The sequence below is a fragment of the Antechinus flavipes genome, chromosome 3 (assembly GCF_016432865.1).
Source record: "Antechinus flavipes isolate AdamAnt ecotype Samford, QLD, Australia chromosome 3, AdamAnt_v2, whole genome shotgun sequence".
NCBI classification, from domain to species: Eukaryota; Metazoa; Chordata; class Mammalia; order Dasyuromorphia; family Dasyuridae; genus Antechinus; species Antechinus flavipes.
The window spans coordinates 448,371,154-448,392,522 of NC_067400.1; the positions used below are offsets into that span (position 1 = coordinate 448,371,154).

Consider the following 21,369-nt stretch of genomic DNA (forward strand, 5'->3'; position numbering starts at 1 on the left):
GAAAGAAAGGAGATACCTTAGCTAATTTAAAGGTAATCCTGAGTGCCTACATAAAAATCCAAAGTAGCAGCAAAGGTTAATCAAACTCTCTCTTAACCTGTTACAAAATCTGATTCTACAGAGAGAATCCCTCCAATCTAATATAAATAAAAGTAATGCACTGAATAGAAATGAAGTTTCTAGCGATAGAAATAAATCCATCTCTTACTCTTAGTTTTGAGATCTTTGTACAAACTTTATTTTGGTGAGTAATTACCTATATCTGAGGTGGTGAGGGTAATGTGGCTGGATGGCATGCATTCTACAGAGTTGAGTTTTTAATATATGCAAATATTCTACAAAGTGCTATAAGAGATACATAGAAACAATACTCAAATTTTCCCAACTGTGAAATAACTAAAATACAACATTTTTCTAAATTGTTACTTTAGTACATAGTATTACATGGATAGAAAAGAGAAAACAATCGTTTAATTGCTGTTAAGCTGATAGTTAAAAAAAAAAAAAAAAAGCTCATACCAAAACTTTTTTATAAAATGAATTAACCTCTATTCTGTTAAGACTTTTCAAAAATTGTAATTAATCTTAACATCAATTAATTTGATAAGAGGCATACTAAAACAGGACACAATTCTAGTATGGACCCTAAATAGAGAATCTTGTTGACACAAGTTATGGAAGTAACACGGATTTATTGGGTTTAAGATTGTGACTTTCTACTTAATATTGTATGTTGACATACCAATGCTGATTCAACCCAGATGGCTTTTACTGCCCACACTGTTATCTAGCTATATTACTCAAAATTGTCCATATTTTTCCATATTCTGGGTAAAGGCTACTCCACTAGGAAATTGACTGAAGTTCTGATGTTGTCCAGCAATGGTTTTCAGATTCCTAAGATTGATGACACGGAAATTTACAAATGGCTTCTTGCTCTATCAAAACATGGACTTTTGATAGGACACATTTTTTTTTCTTTTTTTCTATCTCCAGCATTCAGTACAATGCCCAGACACAGTAAGCATATAAATGATTATTGATCAAGTGACTGACCTGTTTCCCTATGCTAGGTAGGGACCAAGATGAGTTCACAAGATTCCACCCCAGCAAATTTCTGTATAGATGAGGTGGTATGGCAAAGTACATAATAAGTACTGGGAATTCTTAAGAAGAATAAAATTTCTTGAAATCACAATGCTTGCTATTTTAAGGAAACTCTTTTTGCCTCTAACTATCATATAAACGCTGTCATCCTAAATGATTAAATCTAAATAGGAGGCATTTCCAATAATCAATGACTAATCTCAGAGTATTTTAAAAAATATTTTCCCCTAGGACAAAGAAAGAAACTCCTTCTTATATATACAATACTATTTAATTAAACAAATAGTTACTAAGTACTTACTGTATGCAAAGCATTGTGTTAAATTCTGGAGATACAAAAGCAAGAAATGAAACCATACTTGCCACCAAAAGCTTATATACTTCTAGAGTAATACATTATCTTCAGAAGTAAACCCAGAATTTATACAATGTAATTTCAAGAATTAAAGTACTAATAATTGGGTTTGAGGGGGTGGAATAAGAAAGGGCCTCACATAGAGATGTCACCTGAATTATGTGCAGAAAAAAATCTAAATCTAGAACATATATGTGAGGAAAGAGGGGACCCAAACAGAAATAACCATTTGTTAATACTACAAGTAGATATAATGTCAGACAGAAACAGCTAAGAAAATGGTTTTACTTTAAAAAAAGAATGTGGGAATGGGGGAAAAATCAAGTAAAACTAGAAAAGCCAGGAGGTGGTAGCAAATCCTAGAGTCAAAAAAAAAAAAAAAAAAAAAAAGGAAGCCACTGAAAATTTTTCAATTAGTTATGACACAGACAGATATTTCAGGAAAATCAATTTGCAAATCTATAGGATGAAAGGATTGGAGAATAAATACTAGAGAAAGGCAGTCCAATTAAGATGCCACTGTAATGATACAGATGAGAGCTGAAGAAGGGGTGAATTAGGGTAGAGGTTGTTAACTGTAGAAAGACAATGCTAGAGACTTTCGGAAGCCAAGACAGACAAGTAAGATGCAACTGATCCATGTTTACCTTAGGCAATCATAACATAGTACCCTAAGACAGGTCCTGGAACAGGAGACAGGGTGAAACAATCTTTTAGCCCATGAAAAGTGGAAGATTGGCAAGAGGGGTTCAGCATACTTGGGGAAAGAGAGGGTCACAGTTAATGACAGGAAGCAGTAGGAGGTTCTTAGTTCCAGTGTGGTACAGCAGGCAAATACCAACACTAAGGACTCCCTGCCATCATACCTTAGTAGAGTTAAGGGAGCTCATCAGTTCCAACTAGGGGAACCACACCACATGTTCAGTGTAATAATAAGCAAACAGGCATCTTCCAGGGACCACACTTGCACATGCTTTAGCCAGTCTCCTAAAATAAGCAACCCCCAGGAGTCAGACCTCCACGTGCTTCAGCACAGTCCCTGCAAATGCATAAACATCTCACCAAGCCTCAGCACACACTAGACACCACCAGGATGCCAATTTAACATCAGGTAAACTGCCAGATCCCTTCAGTCTCCAGTAATGCCAGTCACCATAAAGCCCACCCCACCTCAGCTCAACAATAGACACAAGCATCCTGAGTGAGGGTATGGTCAACAATAGTATAATATTAGGCCTACAACCACTAGAACAAGAAGCCTAAGACAGTACCCCTACCATGAAAGCAGGGTTCAAATTTAAAATAGAAATAGGCAAAAATAACAAACCAGTGTGGGGATGGGGGAGGGAAAGGATGAGCAAAAAACAGAAAAAAAAAAAAATCTTGACTATGGAAAATTACTATGGTGACAGGGAAGACCAAGACAAATTCAGAAAAGGACAGTAATATCAAAATATCTATGGGCAAAAACTCTAAAGAAAAATGGGAACGAGTTTCAAGCTCAAAGGACTCATGAAGGAGCTTAAAAAGAATATGAGATGTAGAAGAAAAATTGGGAAAAGAAATGAGAGTGAGGCAATGATTATAGGGGGAAAAAATTCAGCTTGTAAAAATGCTCAAAAAGTAGAAGTAGCCTAATGTAAAAGAAGTAACAAAAAATGCAATGAAAAAAATAGCTGCTTAAAGAATAGAAATGGCCAAAAGGAAAAGAAAGTATACAAGTTTTCGAAGTTGTTGAATCTTTTTTTCATAATACCAAAGAAATAAAAAATCCAGTATCCAAAATGAAAGGGGTAAAATTACTATCATTGAAGGAAAAAAATCAAAGAAATCATTAGGAAATATTTTACCCAAATATATGTTAATAAATCTGAAAATCCAAGCAAAATCAAGAACACTAGCAATCAAAGCATCAAGGGAATATTCCTTAAAATTTAGATAGCTATCTAAAACCATCAATTAAGCATTATCTGTAGTGGGAATATGCTATAAGCTTTTCCAATAAGATCAGGAGTGAAACAAGGATGCCCATTATGGCCTCTATTATTCAATAAAATATTTGAAATGTTAGTTATAACAATAAGAGAAGAAAAATAAATCAAAGGAATTAGAATAGCCAATAAGGAAACAAAACTATCATTCTTTGCAGAGGATATGACAGTATACTTCTTAGAGTTTAAGCTGAAAAATTACTTGAAATAATTAAAAGTTTAGTAAAACTGCAATAAGATAAACCCACATAAATCATGAATATTTCTTTATATGAGCAACAAAACCCAGCAACATATGACAGAAAAAGAATTCCACTTAAAATAACTGTAAACAATATAAAGTACTTGGGAGTCTACTTGCCAAAACAGGGACACAATTATAAAACACTTTTCACACAAATAAAGTGAGATCTGAATAATTGGAAAATTATCAAGGTGATCATGGGGAAGCTGAGACAACATAATAAAAAAGACAATTCTATCTAAAGTATTTTACTTATTCACTGGCATATAAATCAAACTACAAATTATCTGAGCTAGAAAAAAATAACAGTAAAATTCATCTGGAAGTACAAAAGGTTAAGAATAATAAGGGAATTAATGGGAAAAAATACAAAGAAAGGTGATCTAGTAATACCAGAATTCAAACTATTTATAAAGCAGTAATCATTAAAATTATCTAATACTAAGATATGGAGTAATGGATCAATGTAATAGTTTAGGCAGTCAATAACCACAGTAACCTAGTGTTTGATAAATCCAAAGACCATGCTGGAAAAACTGGAAAACAAGAAGACACAAACTGGGTATAGACCAACATCTCTCACCATATACCAGAATAAGGTCAAAATAGGTTCATGTTGCTTGTTTGTTTGTTTTTTCCTTAATTCTAATATATTTTTGCTTTTTGGATCTGATTTTTCTCGTGCAGCATAATAAATGTGGAAATATGTTTAGAAGAATTGCACATGTTTAACCTATATTTGATTACTTGCTATATATAGGGAAAAGAAGTGGTATACGAAGGGAGCAAGAAAAATTTGGAATCCAAGTTTTGCAAGGCTGAATGTTGAAACTGTCTTTTTACTTTGAAAAATAAAAACTTATTAAAAATGGACATATAACTTAGACACAAAGGATGACATCAAAAGCAAATCAGAAGGACAAGGAATAGTCTGCCTGTCAGATCTATGGGAAGGGAAAGAATTCATGATCAAACAAGAGAGAGAGAATTATGAAATATAAAATAGATAATTCTGAATATGTTAATTTTAAAAGCTCTTTTATAAGCAAAACCTATGCAATCAATATTAGAAGGAAAGCAGAAATCTAGGAAATAATAAGCACATCATATCTCTGATAAAGGCCTCCTTTCTCAAATATGAAGAGAGAGAACCAAATATATAATGCAAGACAGTCTCCAATGGATAAATTCAAAGGATATAAACAGGCAGTTTTCAGTTGAAGAAATCAAATCTATTCTTAGACATACAAAGAAGTACTGCAAATCACTTTTGATTAGAGAAATGCAAATTAAAACAACTCTGCAATGCCACCTTAAACCTTTAGATTGGGTAATATGACAAAAAAAGAAAAATGAAGAATATGAATGCAGTGTTGAGAGAGTTGTGAACAGATCCAATCATTCTCAAGAAAAATTTGGAACTAGGCCCAAAGTAATTTTCCTCCACTACTTTATTATTTTCTCATTTTTAAAATCTGTTTCTTCTTTCAAAAAAGTGACTACTATGGAAATGTTTTAAATGCCTATGTATAAACTAGATCAAGCTTCCTACCATCTTCTGAAGAAAGAAGGAGAAAAGTAAGGAGAAAAGTTTGGAATTTAAAATCTTGTAAAAATGAAATAGAAGGGCAGCTAGGTGAAACAGTGCATAGAGCACCAGCCCTGAAGTCAGGAGGACCTGAATTCAAATCGGATCTCGGACACTTAACATTGCCTAGCTATGTGACCCTGGGCAAGTCACTTGATCCCAACTGTCTAAGTGCAAAAAAAAAGAAAAAAAAAATCTAAAAATTTTCTTAACATATACCCGAGGACAAAAGTAAAATACTATTTAAAATGTAGGTAAAAATGAAACAATGCAAGAAATTTTCTGGAAGTAGAATCAATAAGATTTGAAAATTTATTGCATATGGAAGTTGAAGGTGAGGAAAAAGTCAAGGATTATTCCAAGATAGTAAACATAGCACATAAAATAATAAAAGGACCTCCTCCCTCATCCAAAAAAGGGTTGATGTAAGTCCAAAGAAGAAAAGTTTACAAAACTTTATAAATTTGCGATTGGGGAAAATGAGTTTCATTTTTACCATACTGACTTTTAAAACCCTCTCTATAACAAAATTAAGGTGTATAGTAAGTGGATTCAAGACTAAAATGCAAGTGAGAAAAAAACAAAAAAAACACAAACACTTTTCTATCAATATAGAGATGATTACAGAATCCATTGTAGAAAATGAGAAAAAAAATGTAGAAAAAGGAGAATCTTTGGAACAGTCTTGGGAGATTTACACTTTGTAGATAGGAAAAGAGGCTAAGAAGTGAAATAATGTACTAAAGTTTTCATAACTACTTAGCAGAACTATGGTAAATAGACTTTTAGGATAAAAGAGCTACTGTACACAAAGGGAAATGATAAGGCAAGAGTTTATAACCTTTTTTTATGACATGGATCCTTTGGAATTCCATCTCAGAATACTATTTTTAAAAATTGTAAGATTTAAAAAAAACAGTAAAATAGAATAATATTTTAAAAAATTCATAGACCTCTGGTTGAGAAATCTTAGATTAAGAAGCTGGTTTAGGGGCAGCTAGGTGGCATAGTGGATAGAACACTAACCCTGAAGTCAGGAGAAACTGAGTTCAAATCTGGCCTCAGACCCTTAAAACTTCCTAGCTGTGTGATCCTGGGCAAATCACTTAACCCCAATTGCCTCAGCAAAAAAAAAAAAAAAAGGAAGAAAAAGCAGGTGTAGCACTTAAAAGACTTTTAGGAAAATAGGAATAATATATTTTATACTTCTGAACACAGAAAAATGGGTCTACTGTAGTGTAAAAACAATGGTAGCAGGGTAATTTAAAACATCGAATGACAGAGGCAAGATTAAAAAAAAAAATCTTGACAGGTGTAGAATATTAGGTCAAATATAATCCAATTACACTTAATAAGGAAAAATGTTTTATATAAGAGTTCAAAAAGTTATCTTCCTAAGTTAAAAGAAGACATAATTAGAAAACATTTTCCCCAATTTTTCACTTGGCAGATGCTGTTACATTCCTACTACTATCTGTTGGATCAGACAAGCTTTCAGTTTCTATCTCCTAGACTATGACGTTCAGAACCTCTCTCTGATAAGAGAAGATCCTTTTTTAGTCTCAACCATCCCATAAAGCCAATAAAAATTAGGGAGAATATCCAGTCAAGAGTAACCCTTTCCTTTTTCCAATTTCTGCCTTCTAAATCAAAGTCTTCTGTTAACAAGATAACAATCTAAACTATGGTAGCTACTGCACAGACCTAAGATTCTCTTGGGCTTAGCTAATAGATTTGAGTTCAGATAAAAGGTAAGATAAAGTGGCAAAGTTTGTGGTTTCCACTTATTCACAACACATTCCTACCTTTATGATGAAGATTTGTGAGCAACATTACCTGACTGATTTTGTGCAATTATTTTAGTTAACCTCTCAACCAACATCAAATATTGATGGAGTCCTCTAGGATGCTAAGAAATCTCTTTATTCCTCCCTCTTTTTCTATTTCCCATAAAATCGGTTCTAACCATATGCTGTATCTTTCTCAAATTTATTCTTTTTTTCTAGCTTTGTATTAATTAGGACTAATCCTAATAGCTTCAAAATATTAGATCTTTAAGAAATGGTTGTCTCCAGAGTGGAGAGAGTAGAGTCTAGACATTCAAAACAATAAAGAAAATGTTGTAATCATTTGAATATGACAGATGATAAGGGCCAGGGCTATAGTGAAAGAATGGGGGGTAGGGATGGAGTGTGATAGGTAAATATGGGAATGAACAAACAAAGAAAGAATTAACTTACTATGTGCAGAACATTGGACATAGAAACAAAAAAAAATCCTTCCTCTCAAAGAACTTACTGTAATAAGAGAGATGACCCAGATGAAAATTTTCAGATACAAATCATGTGGAAACATCTCAGGGTTCTTACTATGCAGTGACAAAGTAAATAGCAATGACTTTTCTTTAATGATAAAAAAAAAATCAAATTGATTTATGATGTGGAACCATTTTAATAATAAATAATACCAAGGGCTTGATGGCAAGATTTTTCTTATTTTCATCTTCAATTGACTGTAAAAGGAATCTATATAGATTTATTTTAAAAATTCTAGCATTTTATGACTTTAGGTACGCACCAAATCACTAACATATAGAAACATGCATCAAGAGGGAAAAAAAAAAAAACATCCTCCATCCCTTCTCATATTAGCAACTTGTCAGTCATGAGCAATAATGCTCATTCATGTAACTCATGTAACAGATCATGTAGATCTGTGAACAAGCACATTTTCCACTTGTCCTTAATGAAAGATGGGATGACTTAAGTAAAACTGTAATATGTTATAAACAATTTCTTACAAAAAAAGATCACAAATTAAAATCAAATTATTTTACAAAATTTGCTACAAAAACAAAACAAAACTATAAAATTCCTTACTTAAATTTTCTTCCTATATCCTGTGAGTCAACTCAATGTCTTTGAGCTTGATTGTGATTCTCTTGGCACAGACAACATCTAGGTTAATATCTTCAAGGAAACACTTTACTGGTCTCCTAAAGGGCATGCCCAGCAGCATTCTAGGAACTCCAAGTGTATTTTGCAGTCTTAAGAAATCTCCCTTGTCAACTATTGGAAAAGAAGATCTGTAATCAAAAGCTCTGATGTCTGTTAAGGGCACCTTTCATAAAGGGCCACAATTCCAGGCCAGTAACCATTTGGCTATTTTGTTCTACCATCAGAGAGACCTTCTCTTGGTAGTCTTTTGTTGGCACTAGGCTTTACTACCAATGCATGAGTCACAAGTATGAGTAATCTACTAGATTTGGTCTAACCAAATGAACATCTGATACTTGTCCACTCAATTCACTCCTGATGACATTTCTATCTATTCCTCTGCTTTGATCACATAGCTAAAATTGGGAAATGCTCCTGCTCTGCTCAATGACCAAACTGCTCTGCTTCTTCATCACAGCTTCTAACAAGGTTGATAAATCCTTCTTTATGGATAGCTTTTCAAGCCCCTGCCTGCAGCCATTATCCTAGTAAACAACGCACTAGGGAGATACTACCTTGCAACCGCTCATGTAGTTATTATAACCATATCTACTGATATTTCATAAGGATGCATAAGTGTTTTGAAAAACAAAATGAGGGAGAAAGGAGTAAAAGAGGTTACTTCTAAATTCTCAATAATGAAAAAAGATGTTTTTTGTTTTTTTTTTCTGAAAGGGGGTTGAGAAAGTGACACGGGATTTTGAAGACTGAAAGTTTAGAACAAATTTTGAAATGGAGGGTGGAAAAAAGAGTGGAATAAAATACGTTTGAGTGGTTGACTGGAGCCAGATAAATGAAACTCAATAATTTAGGATTTAATAGGATCCAATGAAGGCTTTAAAGTAGAAGAATAACATGACAGAGTTAGTCATTAGGAAAATTACTTGGACAATGTTTTAAAAGAAAAGACAAAAAATGTCTGGCTTATAATTAGGAAGAGCAGTTAACAAGTTAAAACTAAAATCTAGACAAAAAGAAAGGGCAGAAGTAAGCCACTGTAGACATAGGGCAACTAATAGATTATGAGCAATAAGAGAGTCTGAGCTTATAGGTAGAAGTGACAGTTTTTTTTTTTTTAATTTTATTTTATTTAATAATAACTTTGTATTGACAGAATCCATGCCAGGATAATTTTTACACGACATTATCCCTTGCAATCACTTATGTTTCGTTTTTTTCTCCTCCCTCCCTCCTCTCCCCCCCCCCCCCCCCCCAGGATGGCAAGCAGTCCTATATATGTTAAATATGTTGCAGTATATCCTAGATACAATACATATTTGCAGAACCGAACAGTTCTCTTGTTGCACAGGGAGAATTGGATTCAGAAGGTAAAAATAACTCGGGAAGAAAATCAAAAATGCAAATAGTTCACATTCATTTCCCAGTATTCCTTCTTTGGGTGTAGCTGTTTCTGTCCATCATTTCTCCAATGAAACTCAGTTAAGTCTCTTTGTCAGAGAAATCCAAGAAGTGACAGTTTTAAGGAAAAATATTATTATAGTTTTACATATATTAAATTTGAAGCATCAACTAATTATTAGGTAGATGTATTCAACAGCCAAATGGTAAATATGATACAGTACTAGAAAAAAGTTGAGGGGAATAAGTACAGAAGTGACAATCATCTTGATAGAGGTAATTATCAAAATCATAATAACAGATGACTACAGAAGAGAATATGGAGAGGGAAGAGAAGTTTAAGAATAGAGTCTTAGGAGAATCAGGCACAGAGAGAAGAAAAGCAAACGTGATAAAGGAATGGCCAAGAAGATACTAGGAGGAGGGTATACAGGGAAAGGAGTAGAATGTCAAGATAGTGAAGATAAATAAAGGTACTAGAAGGAGTTTATTAAACATGTCAAATGTCACAGAGAGTTGGGAGGGGAGAATAAATTCAATTAATAAAGTATGACAAAAGATATTTTAATAGAATTGTAAATGTTTTATCATCAAAAATAAAAAATGAGATCTTTAAAAATCATTTTAAACACCAATGACCCTTAAATTACAAGCTTAATTGGCCTACATTAATTTTAAAATCATTACAATTGCTTTTACTTCACACAATATAATTACGATGTTCCTTTTGTTGTACTACTTGAATGCATGTTATAAATTGATTTTAGCATTATAAAAGGAAAAGAACTAGTCCCACTTGATATTCCTATAATTTGTTTTAAAAATAATTAACTTACTTGTGACCCAAGTGCTTGAGAAAGTATCCCAAAACCTTCAGAGCCTGAACCCAAATACTTTCACTTTTGGAAGCCAATAATTTGTAGATCACTCTAAGAAGACATAAAATATTCATATCATTAATTATTGGAACTGCTTCTTAAGAAAATAACAGAAAACATGAAGTCACTCAAATTTTCTATAATTATAGAAATTATGATAATGGATATTTGCACAATTTTAAATTAATATAAACACCAATAGCATTTCTAAATGAAACGAGGAATCTGAATTTCATGTCACTTGTTTTTCTTAATTATATAAAAGTCCACACATTACTTTCCAAACTATCCTACTATCCGTATTGACTTCTGAACTTCTTTTCTGTGTATTTTGGAAAAACAAAATTTGTCAACAATTCTCTCCCAGCTACTCCACCTCAAATTAAAAACAGAAGGGTCAAAAAATATGTATACTTCAATATACTTCAGTATATCTCATTAGGACTCTCTGAAACCATCTCTTTCATTATTTCTTAAAGTGCAAAAATTATTTTACTACATTCATAAACAATTTTTGTTCATTCACATTTCAACTGAAAGACACAATTCTATTTTTTCTTCCTTCTAATTCCATTTTTGAGATAAGGAATTTTGTTCTGCTTGAGACTATTTCCCATCTAGTATTATTCTTCCTCTGGGAACAAGATGGATTTTTTTTTTTTTTTTGGCTTATGACTATCCCCTGCTCAGTATTACTGTAATTTCTAACCTACCAGTCACCCACTGCCATCTTTATTATTTTCCTTTTCATGTTTATGTATTTCTACGTCAAAATAGGTGTAAGTTTAGTTCAAATAAGAATAAAGTAGATCTTATGTTCATTCTCTCCACTACTTCTTCCATATTTTAATATTCTCATTATATACTCCAATTATGCGAGAAAGCAAAATTCTTTGAAATTAGAAAGGGCAGTTATCAAATTATAACTAAAATCTAGACAAAAGGAAAGGACAGAAGTAAGATACTGTAAACGTGAGACCGACAAGACTTTGCAACTGACAAGTTGTGAATGATACAAAAAAAATCTGAGCTTATTAGATAGAAGTGACAATTTTAAGGAAAAAAGTTTGTTTGTAGCAAATTTGAACTATAAAGCCCTTTCTTCCACCTTTCAACACGCTTCACAATATATTATTTTTATATATCATATATATTACATATTATATATATATACACACACACACACATATATATATATATAAAACTTGTACTTGTCATATGAGTTGCCTCTCTGTTAAGAGAATAAGATCCTTGATGACAGAGACACTGTTTTATATAAATATTTTATCTCCTCTAAAGCTAGCACAATATTTTATAAAAAGTAGGTATGAAAAAAAGTTTCACTCAATTTAGTCCAAATAGAAGTTTTCATATATGCTTTACTTATTCCCTAATTTTTCAAAATTCCATCTTGGTGTGAATTGCATCATCTCAAAATTGGAAGAAATCCAAAAGGTCACTAAGATTCAGCATATATCTGAACAATCAACAAGCATTTATATACTAATAATGCAATGCAGTGATCTCAGAAAATCCCAAAGAACTCAAGACAAAAAAAAAAAAAAAGAAAGAATGCTATCTATCTTCAAAGAAAGAACCAATGAAATCTGAATGCAGATTAAAGCATACTTTTTCAAAAAAAAAAATTTTTTTTGGGGGGGGTGTGTGCTGGTTTTTTTTTTATTATTATTTTTATAACATGACTAATAAGGAAACATGTTTTGGCCATGTATAATCTATATGACATTACTTGCCTTCTCAAAGAAAGGACAGGATAATGAGGGAGGGAAAATAAATTGGAACTCAAAATTTCAAAAAACAACTGTTAAAAAAAAAAATTAACATGTAAATTTTAAAATGAAAATATTTGAAAAGAAATTCTAAAAAATTGTCTAGTATGTGATAAGAACAGATAATGAATGAAATCCAAAACAGCCCTGGCCTGCAAGCAGAGATGTAGAAAATGATATGGTAAATACACAGAGTAGATGGAAGGTTACTTTATCAGAGATTATAGCAGCTAGAGTGACTACAAAAGACCTCTTATAGAAGGAAGCATTTGAACTCAAACTTAATTTTTTTGAGAAGCTTTAATTTTTTTCTTTCTTTAATAGTCAAGCAAAATAATTTCTTCACTGCTTATCTTCAAAATTATATGTTTTTTTCTGCATCTTGAAGTCATCAACTTACTTAAAGGAGGCAGATAGTATATATCATCATCAGTTCTCAAAGAACATATTATTCAGTTTTTAAATCTTTTAAAGTTGTTTATAGTTCTTGTAATTGTTTAAACTGTTTCCCTACTTCTGATTATTTCATATAAATCAATTCATATTAGTATTCCCAGGTTTCTCAGAAATTCTCCCTCCATTTCATCACGTATTCTGTCACATAGTATTCTATTACATGGATATATCACAATTTGTTTAGTCATTCCCCAACTGATGGGCAACTCATTAGTTTCCATTTCTTTGCCACTACAAAAAAAGCTGCAATATATGCTCTTGTACAAATAGGTCCTTTTTTCCTTATTTGGGGCACAGACCTAGCAATGGCACTGCTTGATCAAATGGTATTTATTCACAATCTAGTAACTTTGGGGGTATAATTCCCAGTATATTTCCAGAATATCTGGTCTAATTAACATATTTATTAACAAGTGTTTTTGACGAGCCTTGAAAACTAAGGCACAGGAGAAGAAACAGATCATTCTAGGCATGGGGGACAGTTACTACAAAGAAATAAACAAAGGAGGTGGATAACTTAAACCATGAAAAGGAAATTCTGTGTTAAACAGAATCATAAATTCTCTAAAATGTAGTCTTTCCAATACTGAATATCACTGGAAGGCTTGATTTTACCATTATATTTCCTCAAGAAATTGACATCACAGTACCTTTATTCACATTATTTTATCTTGGAAATTTTTTTTCCATATCAAATTTAATGAATACTTTTATTTTTTGCAAATACTCAATGTTAATGCCTAGCAATATCATTATTTTACCGTATTCCATTTCTTTGGTCAAAGGCGGGTATCATTGAGGCTGGGTGTTCTGACATCAAAGCCACTAATAACTGCAAAACATCATGTATGTTTTCATCCTACAAGAAAAGATCAACAATATTTCACATGTTAAATTTAATCATCCCATAAATGAAATAAAGAATGGTTCTTATATCCATAAAACTTACCTCATGCATTGTTAATAAATAATTTAATATACTCTGAAGTTCATCTTCCTTGACCCCTCGATCCTAATAAAATGCAAAATGTTTACCTATTAGTAAAGAAAACTATAGAACTACTTTTTAAAATAAAACAAATTAGAGATAAATGGAAATTGTGTCAGAGATTAAAACTTTTGTATTTCACAGAATAAAAACAGTTTCAAAGTTATAAACCTTAAATATAACTAAATTTAAGTAAACCAGTAACCACACTATTACACTTGAATGGAAAATAAACATCACTAAAAAGCGGATGACAAATATTATTAAACATCTCTTTACTTTTAGATAATTTATGATTACAATCAAATTCCATTTTTCTATTTATTATATATCAATGAATTTCCTCCACTCTATAGTGCATATGTTAAAATGCAGGGCTCACATAGATAACTTTCTTTCCTATTCAACATATTTTCTTCCTGGGACAATGATTTTCTTAAATAAAATATGATAAATGTAACAAAACCCAATAGATAATGTTATTTTGATAAAACTAAAAAATTTCTGCTAGGTTATTCGTTGTCATTATGACAGAGATTTGTAATTGTAATTCTCTAAGACATTAAGACTTAAAGGATACAATTTCTTTCAAAAATAAAAAAGCAAAAAACAAAACAAAACAAAACTCCAATGAATTACCTTTAATATAAGCTGCTTCAAAAAAAGCAGCATAAATGCTCGTAATGATATAATTTCTTTTTGTGAGGGTCGTGGCCCATCTAGAATAAAACAGAAACAATGCTGCTTTAAATTATTTTTATGCAATTATTCTAAAGATTATCAGATTTTTCTGTATTTCAGAGATCATACGTCAGTATTTCCTATAAAGTTCACTAGATCATATGAGTAAAGGCTTTCTTGAGAACATTTCAACTGTGGTGTTATTTTTCTTTCCAAAATTCAAAATGCAACAATGAGTATATCAATTAAAAATGGGTTTAAATTTTCTCTAATCTTGCTTTAAGGATGCCCCCAAACATGCGTTAGCCTGTAAGATAGATATACAATCTGGAAGAACATGATTTAGGAGTTACAATCACTGTATTTCAATTCACAAAATAGTTCCAAGACCAATTCAGTTTAGAAAGTGCTACTATATATTTTTATAATCACATCATCAAATCCAACTTTTTAACTTTTCATCACTTATCAATTTGAAATTATTAATAGCCAGCACTCCTCAAACTATGCATGAATGAAAGTTGAGAGAACAAAAGAAATAAATTCTAATTGAAAAATCAATTTCATGGGTAGAATATTTTAATAGTTGCATATTTTATTATGTTTAGGAAAATAGTTTTGAACTTGTTGACTCCCAGGAAACTCTGCTTTATATATCTATGCTTCTAAACCTTACCAATAGAATTCATTCTAGCTCTAAATCTATAATCTTCTACTCATTAAAAATGGTATAGGACAGTTGAAATCCATAGCTGTTGAACTGATGCTAAGTGAAATGAGCAGAACCAGGAGATCATTATACAATTCGACAATGATATTGTATGAGGACATATTTTGATAGAAGTGGATTTCTTTGACAAAGAGACCTGAGTTTCAATTGATAAATGACGGACAAAAGCAGCTACACCCAAAGAAAGAACACTGGGAAACGAATGTGAACTATCTGCATTTTTGTTTTTCTTCCCGGGTTATTTCTACCTTCTGAATCCAATTCTCCCTATGCAACAAGAGAACTGTTCGGTTCTGCAAACATATATTGTATCTAGGATATACTGCAACATATCCAACATATAAAGGACTGCTTGCCATCTAGGGGAGGGGGTGGAGGGAGGGAGGGGAAAAAAATTGGAACAGAAACGAGTGCAAAGGATAATGTTGTAAAAAAAAAAAAAATTACCCTGGCATGGATTCGGTCAATATAAAGTAATTATTAAATAAAAATTTAAAAAGAAAGAAAAGAAATCCATAGCTGTTACGAAAAAGAATCTTAGAATCACAGAAACATAGTTGGAACTAGTCTCAGAAGACATTTACTCCAAATAATGGTAAATTCTAAAATAAGGCTGGATTCAGAGTTGGAAATAAATGAACAAAGGCAAAAAAAAGTAAAAAGGAAAATCAGTTTCAGTTATCAATGGAACAATATAACTAAAATCTCACTTCAAAATTCCCAGAAAAAACAAGGGAAGTCAGAAGCTATTAATCCAACTTTTACTCAAATAAAATTTCCTTTAAAAATATGCAAGCTTCATCCTGAGTCCACATAAAGGCTTCCAATGATTGGGAACTACTAATCTACTAAATCAGCTCTTTCCATTTCTAGACAATTCTAACTCTAACTATTGAGAAAGTATTGAATTTTGCCCCTAATCTTAACAAAAACTGAATCAAACTTTCAAGTTTCTATTTATTCTAAGAACTGTGCTATGACATTGAAAAATTCCTTTGTGAACATTATAGCTCTTTAAAACCCTAAAAGGTTATCTTTAAAAAAAAATTTTTTTAAGTACAAATTTTCTCTTCCCTTCCTTAAAAGGAAAGCTAATATGCATAGTCAAACAATAGAAATTTCAAACTGGCCCAGTCCAAAAACATGATTCTTTCCATCTTAAATTCATAAAGACAAGAAATATTGAAAGACTTAAGAACTCTGAACAATAAAGTGAACAACCACTCTTCCAGAGGAAAGATGAAAGGCTATTAACTATCTTCTTGGGCCTATATATTTTCATCTTTTTCAACTAATTCCTGAAAGGAATATTACCTAAAACTCATAATCCTGCTTTATCTTCTTTAGACATGGTACAATTTGTTTATGTCATTGCAAAAAATAAACAACCCAGAATTAAATATAATAATAATATTCTAATATAGTCAGCAAAATAAAAATTAAATACTTACTATGCCCCAGATACTATGCTATAATCCCAGGGACAACAAGAAAGGCAAAAAACAGTTCCTTCTCTCAAGTAGCTCACATTCTAATTGGAGAAAATAATAACACAAACAACTATATGCTAACAAAATATAAGGTATTCCAAAATTCTTTGTATAGTTTTAAAATTTTATACATATAGGATAAATTAGTGATAATCTCAGAGCTTAACTAAGATTAAGGAGAAATGACACTTCTTTCAGAAGTTGAAACTTTACCTGAAATTTAAATAAAAACAAGGAAGCTGGGAGGTAAAGATGAAAAGCAGAACATTTTGTATATGGGGAATACCAATGAAAATATCCAGTGTAGTGTCATGTGAGAAAGACAAAGTCACACAAAGCTCTCTGTAATTACTTTCCTCCAAAAATGCTTAAAAACAAATCTGTTATTCAAAAAAAAAAAATTCTGATAGGAATTAAAGGAATTAAAGACAAGCACAATGGCCTAGAGTTTATAAACTACATATACCATTTTTTAAAATGACATTTTTCCCTTTTCCAATTCTGTGGCATATATAAAATCCATTTTTATATAGTACTAAATATTCAGTTCCCCAGATACACTATCACTTTGTCTTACACTACCTCTTCCCCTGCTAGATTCATTCATTTATTTAGTTTTTTTTTTTTTTTTTCTGATTAAGCGAAAGAAGATTCTTTGCCTCAATTGCTACCTACCCTTAATCACTGAATGGGTGCAGCCTGAGTCAAATTGAGACCTGCTGAAGACCTTAGATTAAAAAGGCCAAGGTCTCCCATTTCATCCAGGGCCATCTCCCATCATCCTGATCTATGTCTTGCCACTGGACCCAGATAACTCTGGAGGAAAAAGTGAGGCAGATGACCTTGTACAGTTCTCCTTTACTTAAATCCAATTCACATGCATGTCATAGCTCCCTGATGTCATGGAAGAATAAACAATAACAACAACTCCCATCTACCCCATAATACAAGAGCTTCTTGTTCTCACAGTTTAAAATGTCCCTTATTAGATTTGTCACAAGGAGCAAGAGAGACAGAGACAAAGACAGAGAAACAGAGACAGAGACAGAAAGGAGTGGGGATAGGAAAATATTATGTTTATCTTTATTTCTAACAAAGCCTAGCTCAGTACACAGCATAGAAAAGATAGTTAATAAATATTCATCATATAGAGAAGAGTTATCTATCACCTTTGCCTTCAAGAAAAATTATTTTTCCTTAGGAAACATTCCTTTTTTTCCTCTTCTTCCCAGAATAAAAATAATATTGCTAAAATATTTAAATTTTCAAATAATTAAGACTTCTGCTTTTAGGAAAGCAAGCATTAGCATGAAATTTAACATTGTCTATGATATGTAGTAAAGCAAATATGCATATTAATATGTTTTATAATTAATTTTCTAAAAATAAGTATTTTAGTGAGTAAATTCTGATGAAAAAATAAAAGATTTTCTATCATATTCCTCACCTTTCCCTTATATCAACTACTTCTACTTCAGGCATCTACCATCAGTAGCAACAGGCAAATTTGATGTAAAACTATTCTCTATTTTTTCAGAGAATATACCACCAAAAGAGCTTGATTAGTGCTTGCTTAGAACATGGATTCTTAAACTTTTTCTACTCATAATCCTTTTTACTCAAGAAATTTTTACCTGACATTGAATATATAAGCATATTAAATAGGTATGCAAATCCAACCTTTAATGATAATAAATCATAATTTCACAACCCTCACATTTACTTATGAGACTTCATTTGGGATCACAAACCATAGTTTAAAAAGCTGGGGCTCAGAAAAGAAGACAATTTTATTAATTCTTTATAATCAGAATCCTGACATTCTATGTGAAGAGAATTGAGATTTACTAAGAAAATGTTGATGTCTATGAGATTTTCAACAGAAATTTTGATATCTAAAGTTATATAACAAAATTTTTTGGAAAACTTTTGGTATGAAAACAAACATAACTCTCTTTAGTTTTGATGAAAAATTCTTATTGTATATTCATTGCTTATGACTAAGTTGTGATGATATAAAAATGACAATATCGGCTAAATTAATTTATGTTTACAGTGTTATATCAATCAAACCACTCAAGAATTATTTTTGTATAATTATTAGAAATAATAACAAAATTGACTGGGAAGGAAAAAATGATGAGATTATTAGTGAAATGTTGAAAAAAATAGTCAAATCTCCCTCTCCTCTCCTGTTTCAAAATGCAACTCAAACACCTTCTACCCAAAGCTATTATGTTTATCCCCAGTTGCTAGTGTTCTTTCTCTCTAACAACCTTGTACTAATCTCTATTTGTTTCATAACTTGTATTTCTACATGGTATCTCTCCACCTAGAAAGAAAGGTCCTTAAGAGGAAAGACTGTCTCATTGTTTTACATTTTAAAGACCAAAGATTAGACCAGTTCCTGCAAAGTATTTGTTGTTTATTGATTGATTTATTATAGATTCCAAGTCCAACATTCTAAACATGCCTCTGCTCAACAATGCCTCTAATCAAAAGCAACAGAAAAGAGAATGGCTGATGAAATCTACAGTAGCTTCTATAGAAGAAAAACTGTAAGACACACTGAAATGTACCACTCTCAGTGAGATCCTAAAAGTTAACCTTTTAGAATGATTACAAGAGAATATTATAATAGACAAGTATTATAGGGAGAAAAAAGCTAAATCTCTAAATGCTTGAAAACTAAAGCACTAAAATATTCTTAGTAGAATAATTCATTGAACTGTCTGCTTTAAAAAAAATATAATTATTTTCTTTCTACATAAATTGTGGGAGGTGTTGAGCAAATGACATAATAGTTAGTATTTATATAGCATTTTAAGGTTTGCAAAGATATCTACAAATATCATTTTATTCTATCAATACAACAATCCTGAGATGTAGGTGCTATAATTGTCCTAATTTTATAGACAAAGGCAAACAAAATTTAAGTAACTTGCTCAGAGTCATACAGAGATTATTAAGAGTCTAAAGTTTTATTTTTTTAACTCAGGTCTTCTATTTCCAAGTCCTCTGCTCCATCCACTATCGCACCTAAGTTTCCTCTATGAAGCATCCTAATAGTGTAACAAAAAAATTGACTTCTTCACTGACACAATTCTCCATACGCCATTCCTTCATTCAACGAAGCATTCATCTATCCTGCGTATTTCCAAGGTAATATTAACTTATAAAATTAGATAACATTTAAAAATAAACGCATATAAGTAACACATTAATGTTGCAATATTGTACTCACCTAATCCTTTAGGAGTAATGCCACTGCTATCAGCAGGATTAATAACCCAATAGTAATATTTCAATGTGTGCATTAGTTGTAATACTGTTCCAACTCTGCGTATGGTAGTGTAGATGGTAGCAGTTCCAATGAATTCAGCAGATAAATAAGTATACAAAGAAAGTTGAACCTAAAAAATAAAACATAATATGAATGAATGAATGCGTAGGAATTAAGGGAACTGAAAGGATAAGAATTAATTGTTATTAGTTACAAATGTTATTTTAAGTTAAATATTAAAATTTAAATAAATTTGAACACAATATTCAACTATCCCTCAAAATATTTGGGTATTTATTTCCCATTCAATTTCCTTCTACAAGGTCTCTGTACTTTTCTTTGGTTCTCCTAAAGTAACTGAATTATTTCCATTAAATTGATCTACTATAATTCATTAAAATATTCTTCCATCATTGGACATTTTTATTTTTTACAGTTTTCTTATAATACTAAATAACACCGCTAGAGCAATCTTTGAAAAGACCCTCCCACAACTATTTTAATTACTAATTTAAAAAATATGACTGTTTTTGTAATTTTTACTATTTATTACTAGATTGCTTTACAAAGGATTCTACAATTTTTTCAATTCAAGAGCTATGATAATATATGTGTTTCTATCAAACTTAAAAATATTAAGTTCAGTTCCTTTAACTTTTTTTTGCCAAGTTGAGGACAAAATAATACCACAACATTTTTAAAATTGCATTTCTTTATTAATGAAGATAAATTTAAATAAAATTAAACAACTACTAATACATTTCTTCTCAGACTTTTGTTTGCTTCTTGAAGACTAGGAGTTTATGTAGTATGCAAAGAATGTCTAAATCCACTTTCTCACCAAAAGGCTATATTATTTTTCAAAATATATCTTGCTAATCAATACTTCAATTTTTATTTTCTACACATTTACTGAAAACTGTTCTTTTGCATACATTTGCTGAATTTTGCTTCTTGGATAAAGTTCTCTATTTTCCTTAATTTTAATGATAATAGTTTATGTTTATGTTTAAAAGAGGGAGTACATGTTTTAGTTTTTAAAATAAGTTCATTGAACCAGTCAGTTGTATATATTTATTAAATATCTACTATGTGCCAGGCCCTGTTGTGATCTAGTTCAGATGGATCTGAATCGGTCCCTGTTCGGGCGCCAAAATGTGGTGAGCTTTTTCTTCTCAAAACGCAGCCAGGTGATAAAAGTTCAGATCTTTTATTATCTCCAATATAGTCCGGTTAGCTTAGAGGCCTATCTCTCTGCTTGGTTCCAAGAGCTCTCTCCGAATGTCGCCAAATCCAAAGGTCTGGTCCTTCAGCCTCCGCCTCTGCTTTCTTCAGCCTCCAGCCAGCTCCACTCTTCATGTCATTCCCGTGAAATCTGACCGAGAGCCTCCGTCTGTTTCTTTTATCCAAGAGGGAGGAATTGTGGGATACGA

The 21,369-nt window shown here is 31.6% G+C and overlaps 1 protein-coding gene across 1 annotated transcript in view; it reads right to left on the reverse strand.

Moving 5' to 3' along the window:
- NBEA (neurobeachin) overlaps positions 1–21,369 on the reverse strand; it is a 754,131-nt gene that overhangs the window by 575,932 nt on the left and 156,830 nt on the right. The window contains exons 13-17 of the mRNA XM_051986470.1: positions 19,898–20,066; positions 14,392–14,471; positions 13,714–13,776; positions 13,526–13,623; positions 10,477–10,569 (exon numbers count right to left, since the gene is read on the reverse strand). Of these exons, the coding sequence (XP_051842430.1) occupies positions 10,477–10,569; positions 13,526–13,623; positions 13,714–13,776; positions 14,392–14,471; positions 19,898–20,066 (503 nt within the window). The remainder of the gene's footprint in view (positions 1–10,476; positions 10,570–13,525; positions 13,624–13,713; positions 13,777–14,391; positions 14,472–19,897; positions 20,067–21,369) is intronic.